Source organism: Lepidothrix coronata, unplaced genomic scaffold (genome assembly GCF_001604755.1).
Source record: "Lepidothrix coronata isolate B3197 unplaced genomic scaffold, Lepidothrix_coronata-1.0 Scaffold44, whole genome shotgun sequence".
NCBI classification, from domain to species: Eukaryota; Metazoa; Chordata; class Aves; order Passeriformes; family Pipridae; genus Lepidothrix; species Lepidothrix coronata.
Window position 1 is genome coordinate 4036604 of NW_016690224.1, and position 20261 is coordinate 4056864.

At 38.1% G+C, this 20261-nt stretch overlaps 1 protein-coding gene across 6 annotated transcripts in view; it reads left to right on the forward strand.

Moving 5' to 3' along the window:
* The window catches only part of CABIN1 (calcineurin binding protein 1), a 110501-nt gene that overhangs the window by 17176 nt on the left and 73064 nt on the right, over positions 1–20261 (forward strand). For 4 of the 6 annotated variants that reach the window (XM_017814098.1, XM_017814097.1, XM_017814101.1 and 1 more), the window contains 9 exons: positions 255–408; positions 642–757; positions 5014–5175; positions 6631–6837; positions 7226–7371; positions 9248–9509; positions 11108–11368; positions 12000–12151; positions 12888–13066. In XM_017814098.1, coding sequence (XP_017669587.1) covers positions 255–408; positions 642–757; positions 5014–5175; positions 6631–6837; positions 7226–7371; positions 9248–9509; positions 11108–11368; positions 12000–12151; positions 12888–13066 — 1639 coding nt within the window. The remainder of the gene's footprint in view (positions 1–254; positions 409–641; positions 758–5013; positions 5176–6630; positions 6838–7225; positions 7372–9247; positions 9510–11107; positions 11369–11999; positions 12152–12887; positions 13067–20261) is intronic. The other 2 variants (XM_017814102.1, XM_017814103.1) reach the window with 1 other exon arrangement.

Consider the following 20261-nt stretch of genomic DNA (forward strand, 5'->3'; position numbering starts at 1 on the left):
TATGTGATATTAACAGAGAAAGACCTACATGGAAAATGAGGATGCAAGAGGAACATCAGGGTAGGGGAAATAATCTTCTATCCTTCCCTTACCAGCTGATCTTATTTGTATCATTTTTGTAGACACAATGAGAAGCTGAGACTCAACTTCAGATTATTTCCTTAGGATAAAATGCATTGCCAGCTTTGGAAAGGATTTACACCTGACCTTTGTTTTGCATCATTTTGATTGTATAATGTCTGTTTCTTTATTAGATCATAGATTGCAGCATGGCAGTCCAGGAGGAACCAAAAGAGCCATACGTCTCCTCAGTGCTTCCATGGATTATCCTGCACAGGATCATCCAGCATGAGGAAGATGCTTTTCGATCCCTTTGCTGCCAGCAGCAGCAGAACCAGGGAGAAGAAGGTGGGTTTTTTATCCACTGCTACATATTGGAGTTGAACTCCTTACGATATAACTTTGGAATATAAATAATAAACACTTGATTGTCATCTTACCTTGCTGGCTAAAGGGAGTAGGGGGCTCTGCAAGCATCACTTTCTTACCACAGAGAAAACTTCTTTTTGCCAGCTGAAGCATTGACTCACATTTAACTCAGTTCTGTCCTACTTTAACCTTTACCAACTTCTTTCTTGCAGGGAGTCCTGATACCCCTATGTTGCCTTCTTCGCTTATGCTGCTGAACACAGCTCATGAGTATTTGGGAAGAAGATCCTGGTGTTGCAATTCAGATGGTGCTCTGCTAAAGTTCTATGTAAGTGTTGTCACCATAGAATAATTGAGATTGGAGGGGATTTCTGAAAGTCATCTGGCCAACCCACATCTCAAAGCAGGAAATAGTTATATTAGATTGTTTTTTGCCTTGTCTTCATGTTAAAAATACACTTTTGAATCCACTTTCCTTCTTCTCCCAGACAAATGCATGAGAGTTTGTCATTTTAATCTGACTAGCAAAGGCTTGTTATTCCAGACCCTTTCTCGTTGATCTCCTTCTGTCATACTTCCCATTGTTCTCTGGATTTACCTCACTGAGAAGAATAATCATTTTCTTCTGATTTTTCTCCTCTGTTTTGCTTCTTGCACTAGTATTTTATTTTGTTCATGGGATTTGAAAGGGAAGTAGGAATGACCAAGCAGTCTGATAGTACTGTATGTGATTCACAAGCTGACAAAAACTGTAGTATTATGTCTTTTAAATTGCTGCTAAAATAACACAGTAGGATTCCATATTCATCTTGTCTCAGTGATTCCAAATAAGTTGCTCACTTCACAGAACTGAATTTGTCAAGTGTTACATACAGTTTGCACATTTTCAGTGTACTTAAATACTGTTTATCATGTAAAAAGTGCATATTTAGCTGTCAGCCAGGAAAATTCAATTTTGAGTTTTGTAGTTAAACTTGGTTATCTGTTTCTTCCAAATCACAAGAGTAAAGATCTGCAGCCCATTGTCTGACCGCAGGAACGTGACTGGAATGGTGCTGATGGCTCACACATCCTCTCGTGTTACCCAGACTGGGTCCTGAAGCTGTGATGCATTTAGTTGTTCTGCAGTTGATAAATTTGTCTTGTTTGATAATACCTTCCTTGATTTTATACCACAGACTGAAAAAAATAGTAATTCTATTGTTTTCACATTGTTGACTAAATGTAACTTAAAATACACATACAGAGTTCGTCTGTTGAACAAAAATTATGAGAATGAAGAATTGCTTCAGCCCTTCACTTCCCTTTGTCTGAAGGCTGTTTTTTGCTCTGTTGTTCAGCTGGGTGTGTCAGAGTTAATATTCTCTAGAAATGGGTGTCTGGGCAGTAATACTGTATCCCATTATGAGATAAAGGGACCTACCCATTCATCGTTTACCTTTTTAAGATTATTCCTTGAGGTCTCATGGTTACAGCAGAAAAGAAATTTCCCATGGCTGAAGGAGAATATTTCTATGTGCATTGCTGTTCTCTCACTTTATCCTTAGCTTAGAAACCTAAGCATAGTCAGTGTTTCCCTGAGGGGAGCTCTGGCAGTCTGGGATAGCCTGGCTGCTGGCAAAGCCCAGGTAATGGGGTGCTGTGGCATTCCTTAGGCTGTGCTCTATGGGGACATTTCAGTGGCAGTTTACAGATTCAGCTTGACTTCATTGAGGTTTATTACCTTCAGCCAAGAGAAAATCGTGATTAGTTCTGCGTAGAGCTACTCAGGAATCTTTTAATTTCCCTTCTCAGCACTCCCTGGAGCTTTTTAAGCACAGCTCAGTGCCAGAACCCATCTACCTCTGCATTTGAGCAGTGGTGTGTCTAGGACAGTAATTTAGGCAGCTGGGAAGGATGGCTGGGAGAGCCTGAGGGATTCTGCAGGAGTTGGCTCACCCTGGTAGGGCTGGAGTGAATGAACAGGGTTTGAATTGAGGGTGATTCAGGTAGAACTATTAGATAATCTCTGTGTCCTGATCTCTGCAGCTCCCTGGCGTTAGGAGCATAATGCTGATACACCTGAGCTGCCCCAGCAGGGCTTCAGAGGGCTTTATTAGCTCAGACACTGTGCTTCATGAAAATAGAGAGACTGTTTCCACTCTTGAGCTTGCCCTTGGATGCCGTGCTCCTGAGTGATGGATATAAATTGTGTCTGTATAATGTGCCTGTATCCACAGCCAGGGGAGTGTTCTGTGAACCTGAGTGAAGTACAGGTAACTGAGAGCTGGGAATGTATTTACAGGCAGATCTTTGCAAATGTCATTGGGTACTTCAAACAAAATGTTCAATTTTCACTCACAGAATTGCCCACTTCTTAAACTATAATATAATATAGTAGTATTAAACACAAGTTTTCAGAGACAAGAGGGTGTTGGAAGGATAAGGAAAGAAAAAAAGATAAAATGGGATGAATTACTTGAGAAAGGCAGCTTCAAGAATGTTAAGTGTGTTTTACAGACTAGTATTAAATGATCACCTGTAGGTGAACTGTCTGCTCGAGGACATTCTATCGCTTGTGGATGAGAGTGATGTGCAAGAGGAGATATTAATATGTAGTTAAGTCCTTTAGCAATAGTCTGAATTGTTGAGAACAATTCTGTGTTTCTGCCAAGAACTTAAAAGCTGAATAAGAACACAGGAGATTGTTTTGAACACTGTTCAAGTGAGAATTCTGTTGCTGCTGTTAGATGTGGTTTTGTTTGTAGCAGGAGGGATATCATGCCTTTGTTACAGTATCCTCTGATCTCACATTTTCCATCAGCTTATTTAGCTGCACTTAAATTTCAAATGTTGTTCACAAATCCGTACCGGGAAAGTGGTGGCAATAAGGGTGTCTGTTGTGACTGAGAGTTGGTGGCTGTGACTCAAAATGTCTTTGAAATACTTCCTAAGAATTTCTTTACCCTTATTTTTCAGGGGTTTGGCTCTTAGAACACGGTACCTTGACCTTAACACAGATCTTTTAATCAGAAGACGATCAGTATTTTATACTAATCACAACACTTACAAAAAAAGCTTCTTACATGTAGAATATCAGGCTTTTGCCTTGTGATGGTGTGCAGTGTTTGTATTGTCAGGAAAGCCCATCACAATGAGAAACTCCTTGTAGCATGTACCATGCATAATTAATTGAGTTTGCAATCCTAGACGCTGAAAAATTATAAATGGTGATAAATAAACAGATTAAGTACTGTGAAAGTAACATGATGAATTTTTTTATGAATTGCAGATAACTGAATGTTTTGCATTTTCAATCTATGGCTGCAAAATTTCAGCTGGGGAAGCTCCTAAAATGACCAGTGTGTTGAGGAATGAATGTGGCTGGTTTGGACAAGTCAGATCTTGGTAAAAGAAATAAATGAAAGTTGATGCTTTTTATCAAAGGAAAAACATTAAAGGAAATTACTTATCAGTTAATAGGACTCTACAGCTGGTGGTATACAGCTTTCCAAAACTTTAGAGGCAAATCATAATGGAGTACTTCATGTTTTTCTGTACCCTTTATTCTCCCAGATGACAAGCATTTTTCTTCTACCACCTCAAATGAGTTTTCTTTAGGCATAACTGGTGCACTCTGATTCTGGGGAAACACACACTGGTAGATGTGTGAGATGTTAATAATGTAATTTCTACTTACATGCTTCTTTTTTAATTGAAATTTCATAGTGGAATACATTGGGATTGAATCTTAAACCTCAGTGGTTAAGTGTGGGTTTTGTTTTCGTTTTGAAATAAAGATCCAAAATCCCACTACGCAGATTATTCTTGGTGAACGTGTTTTTATTGACTTTGAACCTTTTTGATTTGCTTTTTAAAGAAGCTTAGTGAAGATTTTCGAAGAATTACCTTGTGTTTTTTGGCATTCAGTTGCAGGGGTTTTAATGAATGTCTTAGAGTATCAGCATCTTCCAACATATGCTACTGATGGGTACTTTTTCTTGCAATGTCGAAGGTAAAGATAGCAACTTGCTACAGTGTTCAGTCATTTAGGATCAGTCCAGCTGCTTTCCTTGGTGGGCAGCCATCTGTGTAATACTATTCATGCTGTGCAGTTCTATAGTCCTTTTAGCCAGATTTTTATTAACTTTCCCTTCTTTTTCTGCAAAGTCTTTTCCATCCCACTTTTTCCATGCAGAGAAAATTGGTGTTTGTGAATTAGGGCAGAAATTCTTCTCTGCCTTTCCCTTATTCACAGTGTTGAGGAACTGTAGTGTTTATGTTCACAGAAGCAACTTGGTGTGTAGGGGGAAACTTTGAATGATCTTAAGTCTGAAACATGAAGCTGATGTCTAATCTCATTGATTAAAGATATGACTTCGTGATAAAACATAGGAACAAAAATAAAGGCACTTTAGCACAGCTGCAGTGCCATTGAAATGACTTGTTTGAGAACTAGTTTACAGAAATATGGGTGTAATACTTGGTTGGGAAAAATACATGTGGTTCCTTAATGTTGTTTTCATCATCTGCCTTCAGTCAGCTGGGTCACTTCCTGTGATCTTCAGCTTGCACGTGACCTTCTCGTTGGTCTTTGGCTTGTAGGTTCAGGTACTACAAAAAGAACTTGCAGCATCCACTTCTGAAGATACTCATCCATACAAAGAAGAGCTGGAAACAGCCCTGGAGCAGTGTTTTTATTGTTTATATGGGTTCCCAAGTAAAAAAAGCAAAGCAAGGTACCTGGAAGAACATTCAGTACAGCAGGTAAAGTTATGTGTTATTTAAAGTCAGAAGAATATCCTGAAGTGATGAAAGATACACACTTGTTTGGTTTTAATGCACCTTAATATATTTTGGAGAAAGATTACTTTTATTTCCTTGTAAAATGTATGTATTTTACACACTGTAGAAAATAAACTAGAGGCTTCCATATTTTTTAAAATTGTAAATATAACAAGTCAGATATTTTAAATTAAGTGCTTGTGTAGTCCTATTGACAGTAGTCTACCATCTTGGAAATATTGACAAATTGATTTTTTTTAAGCTATCACTTTCCTGTTTCCAGCTGAGAAGAAGTTCGAGGTTGAGGAAAATTAGAGAGGAAAGGTCAGCTTGAGAGAAGAAAACTTTAGCAGCCACCCTTGCAGTTTATGAAAGTGAAAAATGTCACTTAAAAATTTGACACTTACATTGACATCACTGATGGTAAATATCTGGTAGCTGTTCATGAGAAATGTGAAATTCAGTTGAATCTGGGAGAAGAGCAACTACAGAGTGCCTTGGGAAGAGAATTGTAGTAATAAGGAAGGCAGAGAAAAAACAGGTCAGCAATACAATATCCTATCTTGAAACATAACTACTTTTGTTCAGAACCTCAGATGATTTTTGCATTTACAGATGGGAGTGATCATAGAATTATCAGTCAAAAGCAATTTCATGCAGGCAAAACAATTGTCTGAGTCTGTTGAAAAGATCTTTTTAAATACACAAATGCTGTTACGTTATTGCTTGTTAAATACTTGGGAATTGTGTATCTTAAACTTACATGATGGAAAGCGAAGATTATGACAGAAAGGGTATAACTAAGAAAAAGGGAAGGATAAGGAGATATTCTCTGCAATTTCCCTGTTTTCAATACAGAGCAAAATTTACTGTGAGGGGTAAGGTGAACAATAAAAGGAGAAAAAGGTAGTCTAGGGAAGAGAACTGTAAATTTTGGGTGGGATTTTTTTTACTGCTTTCAAGAAAGAAAGGTGAAGAGAAAATGAGGAATAAATTCTGGAAGTAACTTTCTGTAGAGAGTTTGAAGATTTTTGAGTCTCAGAATTTTGCCTGATTCTCATTTCATTTATTCTTCTTACTTGACTCTGAAGGTGTAGAATTCCCTGTATGTTACCCGTGATCTCAGTGTCACTCTGGATGTTTAGAATTGATTCTTGCTTATAAACAACTTTTCTGAGCAGCTCTTCTAAGCAAGTAGAATGACTTTATTTTTCAGTGGCATATGCTAAGTTACAGCCCAATACCTTAGCCTGTTAAATCAGTGAGCAGTGTGCTGATTTGTGACCTTTAGCTCTGTTCTTGGGAGGTTTAATTTGGTTCCTGCTAGAGTGAAATGTATGTTCTTACAAACTAGAAAGGCCACAGAAATTCATTAGTAGACTTGAATTTTGGAATTTGAAATAATTTTTTTGCCCTCTCATCCACCCTCCTCTTCAGGTTGATCTGACATGGGAAGATGCTTTGTTCATGTTTGAATATTTTAAGCCTAAAACTCTTCCAGAATTTGACAGTTACAAAACCAGTACCGTGTCTGCTGATTTGGCCAACCTTTTGAAGAAAACTGCTACAATTGTTCCTCGAACAGACAAGCCTATGCTAAGCCTAGAGACTGTATCTGCTTATATTGAAGGAACATGCAGCAAGGTATATTGAATTGTTTTTTAAAAAATTGAAAGGAGTAAAAAGTTATTGTTGCTGGTTTTATGTTGACTTTGAGATTATTAGTGGAATGATTTATTCCATGATGTTGGATTTCCTCAGGTAATTGTATTTAAATAAAATAAGAATGACACCACCAAAGCTTTTAGTCTTTGAATGGCAAGATGTAGTGTTGTTTGACATGCAGTCAGTATGAGGTGTTCATTAGTGTTTGTAAGTGCTCTGTATATCTGTGAAATGCTTTCACTGTCTTCCTATTCAATACCTTCATATTCTGTGATGAAAAGGCTACTTTAAGGAAGAAGCAAATGTGCAGCTCATTTAATATGAAGCTTTTGTTTAAAATGAACCTTTGGTTTTTTTTTATTTTCAGGCACCATCTCTCCCAGAGGGTGCAGACTATTCTCCACCAGTGGTGACCGAGTTGTATTATCTTCTGGCAGACTATCATTTCAAGAATAAAGAACAGTCTAAGGCCATTAAATTTTACATGCACGACATTTGTATTTGTCCAAACAGGTCAGTATTGTTGAATCCTCCTGCACATCATTCATCCTTCTCACTTCTTTCAGTACTGAAAAGCAGACAACTGCTTTCAGGAGTGAAAAAAACCCAAACAAACAAGCAAAACCCCCACCTGCAATCCATTATCACAGGTCGATTGTATAATTAAGGATATCTCTAAAACATCCCAACAAACAAAACAAAACCCAAAACCTAGTGTTAAATATTTGATTGTTTGGAAATTAAAAGCAAAAAAAAGGGGGGGTGAGCTAAATTAAAATAAATAATAACTGTGAAGAATGAACTGTTTGCACCTTTTGTTCTTTGCTTTGGCATGTTTATACGTGGCAAGGAATGAGAAATGTCAGTTTAATAGTGTAGCTGTGGCACAAATAACATTCTTTGCTGGATTAACTGTCTAGGCTGACCTCTTTCTGAAAGTTGATTTTGCTGCTAGAGAACTACTAAGAGAATACAAGTCAAGTAAAGTATTTAAGTGATGTTTAAACAAAGCCACCTTGTTTCTTGATAATTTACAACTCACTGAAATACTACCAAGATTAAGCTCTCTCATCTTAAAAATAAAGCCTGTTTTGAGTAACAGATCTTCTAAAATTAAATTAAATAATCTTTAAATTTACTGATTAAATATAGAGTTTGCACATTAGGTGTTGTCATTTTAAATCTCATTGAAGTTGATAGATCAGGGTCAGTGACAAACCCCTGATTTGATAGATTTGAGACAAGAAAATTGCTTCTAAATCCAGTCACACAGCAGAGACAAAAGGGAAGGTGAAGGCACAGAACAATTTTAGATATGAAGTCTACGGAGGAAATAGCTGTAGTTTAATGTTATTGCATCTTCTAGCCTGGGACTTGTGACTAGCAAATGGCTAAAACTTTTGTTTGAAGCCTGATAAAGAAATTACCAATACCATGTTCTCTCCATTTTTCTGTAGTTTTGATATTTTAAAACCTAAATTCATAAATAAATTAATGGAATGCATTTTTACTTAAATGTGTGACAGTTTGGTACTCAGAAGGCACTATATGTGGTACCATAGTATTTTTACCCCAGTCAAATGAGATGTTAGTTTTTTGAATGCCTGTACTACAATTCCCCTTCCATTCCCCTCAGGATTCTGACTGTTGAGGTCACTTGACCCAGAAATGGGTTTTCGGGTGGAATCAGAAGAAACTACAAGCAAAAGTATGAGAGCATTGTGGTTATTCCTTTGGTGTTAGAATCATGACAAAATTAAAAAACTCCGGAGCAGTTGACCCCAGATGTTAATGTGAGATTTTGGCATATGGAAACTCCCCTTCAGTCTGTGCTGTCAGTGACAGAATAAAGACAGGGCTGGACCCTGAACAGTCCTGCAGTCAGAAATTTGAGTTCATCAGAATTTTCCTACATCAATGCATTTTTGTTTTTTTAATTTTTATGTTGGAAAATGATTACGATAAAGACTTCACAGCTCAGTCTAATGATTCAAGATGTCCTAATGGCCACGTGCTACAGAAATAAAGGGTGACAATGTTTGGACAGGACAGTGTGGTTACTGTCAAAAAAATCAGTGGGAGTGCTGCCACCAGAAATATAGATATACTGGCTTTGCATGGCAAATAAACCTTGATTTTTCATCCATTTTCCATATGTGACAATTACTGTGACAGTGCTGTATTAGGAAACCCTTTTTAATGAACTCAGCGTGATTTAGGCTATACAAGCTTCTGTTCCACTATGAGGGGAGGAGGAGACCCAGAAATCTGTTTTGAGGGAGCATATGATGAAAGGAAGAGAAAGCTGCAGATATAAAGATGAATCTTGTCTGTGCCTTCAGTGTAATGTTTAGGAGTTTGTTCATGTGTTATTCTCTTTCTTGCATAGGTTTGACTCCTGGGCTGGGATGGCTCTGGCTCGAGCAAGTCGTATTCAGGACAAGTTGAACTCTAATGAATTGAAAAGTGATGGCCCGATCTGGAAACACTCTACCCCTGTCCTGAATTGCTTCAAACGAGCCCTGGAGATTGACAGCTCCAACCTGTCCCTGTGGATCGAATATGGCACCATCTCCTATGCCTTGCATTCCTTTGCATCCCGACAGCTTAAGCAGTGGAAGTTGGAACTTCCTCCTGAAGTTGTGCAGCAGGTGGGATCTAACTGAGAGAAATGTGAAATTTTAAATATTTTAAATGATATTTTCTAACATAATGAGTTTTTTAATTAAGTGTTTACATGCTATATTCCACATTTGAGACTCTGTGGTTACTTAGTAATATTGGATATTCTAATATTCATATAACCTGATGGTGTCAAGAAGCATTTAAAGATGGGGGTTTTTTTTTCTTTCTTTTTCGTTTGTAAAATCAGTTTGAGCCTGATCTTTGAATTATCTTTTAAAGGTGACACGAAATTATTGTAACCTTCTGGAAAGGGGAATTATATTTACCTTACCTTTCTGTAAATGTCATACAGTGTTTCCATAGAAAGGTGACATAAATACATATTTAAATAGTGAAAAGATCAGGAATTACTCTGATATGTGTCCACATGTCATCTCTTGTATCTAAAGACATCTTCTCTTTTTTCTGTGTTTTTGGGCCATTTACTTAAAGATCAGAATGAGAAGATTGGTAGAATTTTCATTGAAAATGTTATGAATTCATTAGCTCTTTCTGCATGAGGATGATGAAAACGTTAAGAGTTATTAAGAAGTTTACTGCTAAGCCAAAACAATTCTAAACACACAGTGACAGTGATAAGAGTTGCCTGGGAAAATGTTTTGTCTGTCGTTCTGGATCAGTGAACTCTATTTCTGATTTAGCTATTCTGACTTCCAAATATTTTGTAGTCCACAACTGGAAGCATTATCAGATAAAAGGAACAATACACAGCAGCCATCTGAAGCTGAGAATTAAATGAGAATGTTTAGTTAGGACTACTTAAGTCTTCATTTTTTTCAAGCAAATCTGTTAAAAATACATCATTTACTAAGAAAAGCTCTATTACAATAAAAGATAAATTTGAAAAATATCATCTCATTTTCAGAGATATATCTCTTTGGGAATGTTTCTCATGCATAAAAATCTTATTTTTCTCCTTACAAAATATTTAGGAAATGAAAGGTTATGTTACTGTTCTTGGTTATAACCACATAACTTAAATGTATAAACTACTTTTTCAAAGAGAGAAAATTACATTAATGCATCTTTTGACCTAGTTTTTTACATTACTTTATTGGCATTTAATTTATGCTGATTGGGTTTTTGTTGGTTTTTTTTTTTTGATAGGGTGGGGAGAATATTCTTACCTTATTCAGCTCCAAATCAGATACATTGCAAGAAAGATGAAATACATTTCTTCACAAATGAGAGTGGTCCATAGTGGCTCTAGGAGACTTCAGCTGCAGAACAAAGCAAATAATTTTTTTTCTTTGAAGAATTAAGATAATTACAGCTGTGAAAAAGTGGTAGAATTTGTTATTTTTCAGATTTATATGCTTACTGTTTTGTTCTGGTTGGTTGTGTCAGCAGTTACTGGAACGAACAAAAACCTGTCCATAAGCACCTTTTGTGGGTTGCTGGGGTGCGTTTGCTCACTTGGATATATTCTGTATCTTTTAGGTTAAGAGTGTTAAATGAGGTGCCTTGTTTATGCACTTTTATATGTGCACAGTAGTGTGTTTTTGGAACTTTTCCTCTGAGCCGCAGTGAGTTCACGTGTTCCCAACGCTTGGTTCGATGGCAGATGGAGGAGCGCCGGGACAGCATGTTGGAGACAGCCAAGGTGTGCTTCACCTCGGCATCTCGCTGCGAGGGAGACGGCGATGAGGAGGAGTGGCTCATCCACTACATGCTGGGGAAGATTGCAGAGAAGCAGAAACAGCCTCCTGTTGTCTACCTGCTTCACTACAAACAGGCAGGGCATTACTTGCACGAGGAGGCTGCTCGATATCCCAAAAAGATTCACTACCATAATCCACCAGAACTTGCCATGGAAGCGTTGGAGGTAAAAGAAAGTCAAATACATAAGCTTGAAACCTTTTCTACAGATCATGGAATACCAGTTGTTATTAGTTCTGATTGTCAGGCACGTGTATGTGGTGCTCTGCATCTGGGAACATTTACAAGACAGACTTGGAGAGTAAAATGGAGCCTGTTATTCAGGCTGATTTTGTTTTAAAGGCAGTTTGGACAGGTGGGGAGCAATTCCACTTCTGAGTTTTGCTGCACACAGTTCATTTCTCAGTTTTTATAAAAATCAAACGTGAATAGGATTCACAAGCATCTTGTACCTATGGAAGTGTAAGTTCATGCATGAGTTGGAACCTTTGCTTTCACTGTGTTGTCTGGTGAAAACAGTGGATCTAGAACATAATCAGTGGTGACTTCCTTGCAAGGAGACCAGCTCTGCTTTATTTGTTGTATTCCATAGATGGCAGCTGTAAAATTTGTACAGTGTTCAGATCTTCTAACTTAGAAGCAACTTTCAAAGGCAGGAAAAATCCTGTTTAGGTAAGTTTAGGTAACAGTTAACTGTCTTTACTAACTCCTGCAGTTTCTACAGAGAAAAGACTATTTGTAAGAGATTGCAGAGCTACAAGTTCTTTACTGACCAGGTGGATTTTGCTGTTTTTTAGGTATACTTTCGACTCCATGCTTCTATTTTGAAACTTGTGGGGAAACCAGACTCTGGAGTAGATGCAGAGATCTTAGTTAGTTTCATGAAAGAAGCTTCTGAGGGACCATTTGCCAGAGGCGAGGAGAAGAACACCCCAAAAGTTACAGAAAAGTGAGTGCTAGTTTCCAGGAGTATCCTCTGAATGTATACTTATAAACTACTGTACAATAAACTATTAAAATGAAGCTGAATAAAATCAAAACAAAGGGATTAGAATTCATCCCAGTGTTTGCAGTTTTCGGGTATCATGAGTAAGTTTATATGCCACACTGAGATCTTCTCAGTAATTGGCAGAGAGGAGATGGGAAGAAAACAGACTAATTTTGATCTTTTGATCCATTTTAAAGCCATTGTTTTTATTTATTAATAGATTTGATTTTTTAAATCAACTATTAACAAATCCAAAAGCAACTGACCTTTATTTATAGGACAAGAGAGTTCAGTCCACAACATTTGTCTCATTAACAACCACAAAATAAAGAATGGTTTGCTACTGACAAATAGCACAAGGAAGGTGTATAGTACAAGGGAAGAATATAACTTGTACTAAACCCTGAGATTAGCTCAGTGACCCTGAGATCAGCTCAGCTGGTCAGAGCATGGTGCTAATAACACCAAGGTTGTGAGTTTGATTCCCATGTGGCTCATTCACTTAAGAGCTGGATTCAATGATCCTTGTGGATCCCTTCCAACTCGGAATAATCTGTGATTAAAAATCCATCATTTAGAATTTGTTACTAAGATTTAATTACTGCATTGGAAGTGCCGTCAGAACACGTAGTCTCATTTTGTTGTCCCTATATGTCCCTAGTATATAAACACTTCATATTTTTTGTTGTCCTCCCAGAGAAAAAGCTTGCATGATTGACGAAGACTCTCACTCCTCAGCCGGAACGGTGCCAGGCCCCGGGACTTCCCTCCCCTCCTCCTCCGGTCCAGGTCTGACATCCCCACCTTACACAGCCACTCCAGTTGACCACGATTACGTCAAATGTAAAAAACCCCGTCAGCAGGCAACGCCGGACGGTACAGTCCCTGTTCTCAATACTGGCAGCACAGGAGGTGCTCTAATCACGGGGGGTTTGACCAGGAATGATCAAACTGCTCGTTTCGAGGAGGGTGATGGGTCTGTGGTAACACGGGCAATATTGAAGCTCATTATCTTTATGAATTTGGTTCTTTAAATAGAATCAATGTACAGTCAGAGCTTTAAATACAAGACTGAAAGTTGTCACCTGCCACCATGACATCTGTCACTTAGTCAAAACAGCAATGTTTGTAGGAGGAGTATGAGCTGTACTGATTTTTCGGTGATTTTTTTTCTCCAGCGCTCATTAGGAAAGTGTGGGTTCAGTCTTTAGAAGACTGGACACTGTTTCAGCCTGTGTGAAATGACCAGGTGAAAATTTGAACTATGGTTGAAACAAGACAAATTGGTAAAAAGACAACACAAAACAGTATTATCATTTTTTGAAGGAGGCAGGTGGCAACTATTTTGAATATATTGTGATTGAGCACGAAGTGATTTGCATGACAGTCCAGTAGATTTCATCTTTTAATTTTTCTTTATCATTTATCAATGACTGGTCAGCAGCTCATCTTTATAGAATATAAAGTGATGTAATATATAATTGGCTTATAAATGCAGAAGGTGGGGTGGTATTGTAGTTTTATTGAAGATTTTGCAATTACATATATTAGTAGAAATTAAGTTACAGTTTAAGTAACTTGATACTATTATTTGGCTAGGAATTTTATTCTGATTCTGCTTTTCTGGCCATTTGTTTATCCATCTGGATCTGTGAGTATCAGCACTCAAGGAGTAAAAGATACACTCCAGTGTATATCTTAGCATTGGTACAACGTGCCAGGCCCCACAGAAATGCTCTGCTTGATACAAATTTATTTCTGTAGGGTGGGCTGCTTCCTACTGTCATTTTCTGAAGAATGATAATTTGTAAATAACTTTGTTGACACAGTTGTGAAACAAATGTTTACATGCCTGAAATTTTTGCAGGGTGAATTTATTCCTTCTCCCCAACAAATAATTCTTGGTTAAACTGGCAGAAGCTCCTTCATCTCTTTCACTAAATTGACCAGAGAAATGTTCATTTTATTCTTGCTTGCATTTCAGTTGGGAGTAATTCATTAGACTGCTTTGAGATCATATGTGGTGGGGAGGTGTCAGTGGGTTGTGCAGTGATTAGGCTCTTCTGTTAGCTTTTTGATGCCTTTTGACACAAAAAATGTAGAAGGGAGGAAATAGTTAAATATTTCCTAAGCCATAATCCCTGTGAGAAGCAGTTCTGCCTAAGACTGCATCTGCTTAGGTCCTGAAGACTGTCTAAATGTTCCCAGGAGAGGCTAAAGTTAGATAAATACTCCAGTGGGTGTCATTAGTACCTTCACTCCAAGTAAGACGTTATGGGCTGTGGCACCTGAGTGCCCAGTGGGAGCGAAGGTGGTGCTTAGCAAACCTGAAGGTGCAAGCACAGGAACCTCTGCCAGGGCTGAAGGAGCAGTGCTTGGCTCTGCCAGCTGAGCCTAGCTGGGCCTGAGCTTTGTGCTGTCAAAGCAATTCAAAACCTCAGCTGCTGGAGGAAGCAGAGTTAGGGGGATCTTCAGGAGGGCTGTGTGTAACTGTGATGGAACTGCAGAGTACTGCATCATTCCCCATGTTTTGTGAGGTGCTGGCACAACTGAGCTCTGGATGCAGCATATTGAGGAGCCCCAGGAAACTGAAATATTTGCCTTGGGGCTGTTACAGATGGAAGGAGAGCTAACAGGCTGAGCAATGCTCAGAAGTCTTCCACTTTTATATTATTACATATACTGTGCTCTTCTGCATGCATTTGCATTTTACTTATATTAAAATACAGACTTTTGAAGTAAAATGCTCTTGACATGTTACACATAATCACATCACTGAAGAAAGCTGGTGCCTGCATTTCCATTCTACCATTCCTAAAAATAGCTAGAAAATACCCATCATTTGACTTTAGATTTATTTTTTTAACCATTCTGACAGAAATGAAACCTTTTATATTGTCGTTGGACTGAATAAGTTGGCCTAAATTCAGCAGAGCTGTTTATGCTTTCTGAGGCCTGACAGTACTCTTATTTACTCTTGTATTGATCATCATACATGACATAAACAAAGTAAGAGTATTGTACAGTCTTACCTAGAATGTTCTTTTTATGTGTTACCACAAGCAAGATGCTATTTGGGATCCTGGTGAGGATCCTGTGAGACCTTTTTTGACCATTTTTGTGTTCTATGCTTCAAGAAAATATGATTTATGAGGAAAGGAGAAGGAATTGGGATGGTTTATCTACAGAGGAGAAGACTCAGGGAAGATGTGACAGCAGAGTAACTTAAATAGTGTTGAAAGCTGTACAAAGAGCTAGAGGCAAAACCCTAGGGTTTCCACGTTCATGGAAGACCAAACAGATGATATTAGACTTAAATTGCATTTTCAATCTGAACAGTAGAAAACAGTCTGAGGAAGTACTGTTTTAGTGTAACCCTGCAACAGTTTAGCACTGGAAGTCTTTAAAAAATGGCAATACAGCTGTCTGCCAGGTATGGTGGTAATGTAATTATCCAGGTAGAAAAAGGAATGGACTAGATGAACTCTTGTGGTTCTTTTCTGAACCCTACTTTTTCTATTAATTTTTGGTTGTTTGTGGGTTTGGGTTTTGGTGGGGTTGTTAGTTTGGTTTTTTTTAACAAGATATCCAACAATGAGCCTTCTAGAGCAGCAAATTATCTCACTAAAAACAGGAGAGAATTACTGTACATCTTTTCTTGAAAATATTGGGACTGTGATCTTCAAGCATTTATCTGTAGATAGGTGAAGTCGTGAGGGCAGACTTATTTTGGATACATTATGAGTGTATCATTACTGTTCTGTAGCTCTCTAGCACATTTTGCTGGTGGAAGGATATGCAGAAATCACCATTAAAGTTGAGAGCTTTATATCCAGAGAATGCTGGTGGTACTAGTTTAAAGTCATATATTTAATGAAAATGGGAGAAAGGAACCGGTAAATACAGCTTGTAAAGTAACTAAACTTCTTTTTCCTCATGGCAGCTGCTAGCATATATCTCCTTCAGGGAGACAGAAGTATTGCTGAGTGGCAGCTGTTATTTGCTGCCTGACTGGCTGCTGTCATGTGTGGAAAATGGGCAGCTTCCTTTCTCTTTTCTTATCCTGCCATTTAGCAACATCTTTTCCTTCCTTCTGTTAATTCTGTCTCTCCTGTCATCACCCCTGCCTGTTGCTGTTTTATAACCCTACAAAGTGAAAACTTGAATTCGATAGCAGAAGCCTGAGATTCAGATTCTTATTTTCCAAAGGCAAAGTAGGAAACAAGAAAAACCAGGAACTCACCAGGTACCCAGGCTATCACTACCTGGGATGTTATTGTGTTTCCACAGCTAAATGGCCAGTGTTATGTACCAGAACAGACATGTTCTCTGTCCTCCTTTGTACAGGCTGGATGTAAATAGTCAGTAAAGACCAACTGCAACACAGACTTGAAGCAATTTAGGTTTACCTAAATTTAGAGCTGCACATTACAGTTAGTACACAAAGCAGGAAAAGTATTAAAATAAAATTTAAAAAAATCTGAGTGAGATACATTTCCCAAAAAGTGTACTGGGAGATGGTTGGGAGGTCTTTTTTGCTGTGATATGCCTTTGTTGTGTTGATACTCAAGTCCATATTACTGTGGTGGTATGCAGATGATGTATCCATTGCTTATTGCAGTGTTAAAATGTCATATTGTTTAAGTCTTCATCCATGTCACGTAGTTTGTCGTGTGTAGTTAGACTTAATTGTCCTTTTTTGTGTTTGTCTTTGCCCGATTGCTTTTGCAACCAATATTGCCCGTGCTGCCTCTAACCTTTACACAAATCTCTGTTCCCCAGGCATTCTCTTCCTGCTTTTACCTGTCACGGCTTGCTTTTAATAATTGGCAGAACCTGCATGATAAACTCACTGGGAAAGGCTACTTGCTTCGTGCTGTGGGAGAAGTCTCACTCCATAGTTTGTCGGTCTGTAATTCTGCAAATGTTATGAAGATGCACAGTGTTTTGTAAACGGGGGTTCTCAACATCCTGATGAGACAAAGGTGATCTCTGAGAAACTTCTCGCCCCAGGCTGTCACTCATGCTAAAAGAAATTAGTGGATGTTTCTCCAGTGCATAAAAAGAATGTCCATGTTGTGTTTTGGAACACTGAAACCTCACCCTTCAAAATTCTCTCTCTTCAGCAGTTTAAAATGAAATCTTTGGGTCTGCATTACATACCCTGTTCTGGCATGTGGTGCTGAATGTTCATGGGCACTGCATACTGGACTACATGAATAGTGAACCAGACCCAGTTTATTGCAGTATGCCCCATTTTTACCTTTCCCCAGTTTAACCTCTCTCTGATTAGTACACGGGTCACACTGAGAGTAGAGTGAGATTATGTAAAAAGTATTTGTCTAAATAAACGGGACATTGGTGAGATACTCTGTTGCTCTGCTCTTGAAGGCAGAACAACAATATAGAACTGCAAGTTATGGAAACACATTGGGTGTTCACTGCAGCCAGACAAAACATAGGCTGTCATCTTTGACTCATGTTAAAAGAGAACTCCCTTTAAATATTCAGCGGACTTGCTGTCCTCAAGAAATTAACCTGCTCCATGCAAATCTCTGCAATTATTTTGTTTTTAATAATGTGCAAGTGCCTTTTGACATAGAGCTGAATGTTGTCTTCTGTTATGGGTGGAATCTGTTTGCAGAATGAGAATTCTGTGATACATCATGTTTCTGACTGCAGACCAGTAAAGAAAAACGCTCATACATGGCAGTGAAGAGGCAGATATGGTGCCAGACAGCACAAAGAGAGTCTGTACCTCCACAGCCTGTGAACAACCCACCTTTATTACATGAGACAAGATATATATATTTTTTTTTACTGTAAATTGAGTTAGCATACGTATAGAGCTCTTTAGAAAAGCTTCCTGTGACACTTGTTTTTGATTTTTTGACTTGTAGCTGATTGTTTATCATCATTTAGGTACCTTCTTGTAATAACTGGGCTTACATTTTCCTTCAGATATTTAAGACAGAAAAAGATATTATTCAGAAGTGAGTTGTACCCTCTTGGCTTTCTGTGGCTTTCTTTTACCTACTCCCACATGCAGATGTTTCAGAGGTCTTCTCCCTCCTCCCTGAGCTGCATAGAAATGAATTGACAAAGGCAGGATGGCTCATTCACATTGGCACCACGAAGCTGTGCTTCAGCTCCCCGAGAATAAATTATGTAAGCTTGTACCACGAGGGCTGGTACCTGGTCAGCATAGTTAGCAGTGAGAGCTCTGTCATTAGGATTGTCTGTCTGCTAATTCAGGTCACTGATACTGTGACACATCACCCTCTCTCCTCTTCCTTTTTTCAGTGCTGAGTGGACACAGTTTTGGTAACAAGGCTTATGGACAGTTCACGGGGCTTGTGGTGCATGTGGGAGGGTGCTGGAACAGGGTGATGCCTAGTGCAGAACTGAGCCCTTGTTCTCCTGTCATATTTTCAAATTAAATAGTCATTTAGGTTCTCCAGAGTTTAACACAACTTTTCCCTGTTGGTTGGTAGGCATGCAGGTGTATGGAGCAGTGACAGTGACAAGCTAATGGCTTTTTCTGGTGTGGAGGAATGGTCTGGAAGAGGGATTTTTGAGGTCAACCCAGTAAACCTATTTCATCCAGGATAAGATTAATTTAAAATAGTCTTAATCATTGAATTATGTCAAATGGACTACAGATATTTTTTTTAACATCTACAATAGATGTGTTTCAGTAATGAGAGTTACTTCATTATCTAGGTGACTGACAGGATCTCACTGATAAAATAAAGGTCTTGGCAGTACAGATGAACATACAAGTTTTTCTTCCCAATAACATCTTTCCAATAATAATTAATATTTTTTAACTAATATTTTGGAAGGTTAACAAGATTCTTCCTTTTGATCTTTTTACATCTTCTCTTCGGAGCTGCTCTTTTTCACCCATTGACAGAGTAGGTGATATAATCTGACACAGAAATCCCTGAAATGTCACAAGTTGAGCACATTATGAGGAATGAGGTAAAAAAAGAAAAAAAAATTGCTGTCAAGTGCCATTTCCTGAATCATTAGAAATAAACACGAAATACTTAACTTTACATGAAGCAGAGATTTCAGCTCATCTGGTTGTTTGAAATCTTCCTAAAACTTAGGAACGATGCGATGAAGTAATGAAACAAAATATAATAATACCATGGAGAGACATCTGCTATCAGATCATATTTTTAATAGGAATATTGTTGCAGTTACTTATGCACAATTTAGTAGAACTTTTTCCCTAGTCTCTTCATTTCCGCTGCAGATAATAATTTTGGGACATTAATACCCAGTTGTATTTTTATCTTAGCTTTTGAAATAATAGGAAACTTTACAGGAAGGAACCTCAAAAGAATATTTAGTCCTTGATTTACCATTTTCTCACAGCATGGGATTGGTTCAGCTTTTTGGAAAAGCTTGCCTTGTTGCTGGTACTGGGGTGGGGGCAACTAAGAATATGGGTAAACAAAATATTGAAACCAGGAACTTTTTAACTCTTAAATTGCACTGAGTTGCATTAAACTGCCTTTAATTATAGCAAAAATTATTAAAAAAGCACTGATGTTCTCCTTGGATTTGCATCTTTCAGGAGGACAGGTGTTGATAGCAGTTGGGAATTTGGAATTCATTCTCATGTCTCACAGACTGCAGTCTTTGGCATGTAGGTTGAGTAACACCAGTGACTGTCTAAACTACAGCACAAAAAATGTAAAATTATGTGCTGTGTGTCCGTCTAGCATATATATGAGCTATGTTTGTGAGTTAGGCTAGAAAAGAATAGAACTTTCATGTATAAAAATGTGTAATTTTTTTTTCTTTCTAGAAAAGCAGAGTTAGGCTGTAACTTGGTGCAGTTGCCAGGAGTTCTGCATTACATACTGCAGCATTTAGGTAATGACAGAGGTTTTTTATTATGTTAAGGAACATCTTGGGTAACCTAACAAATGAGAGCTATTCATCTTCCTGTCCTTGAAAGCCTCCAGTGATTCTATAGGTTCACTATGCTATTTTTTAACTATATGTAACAGTTAATCTAGAGATGAGGGGGGGGAAAAAAGTCAATGTTCTTGCT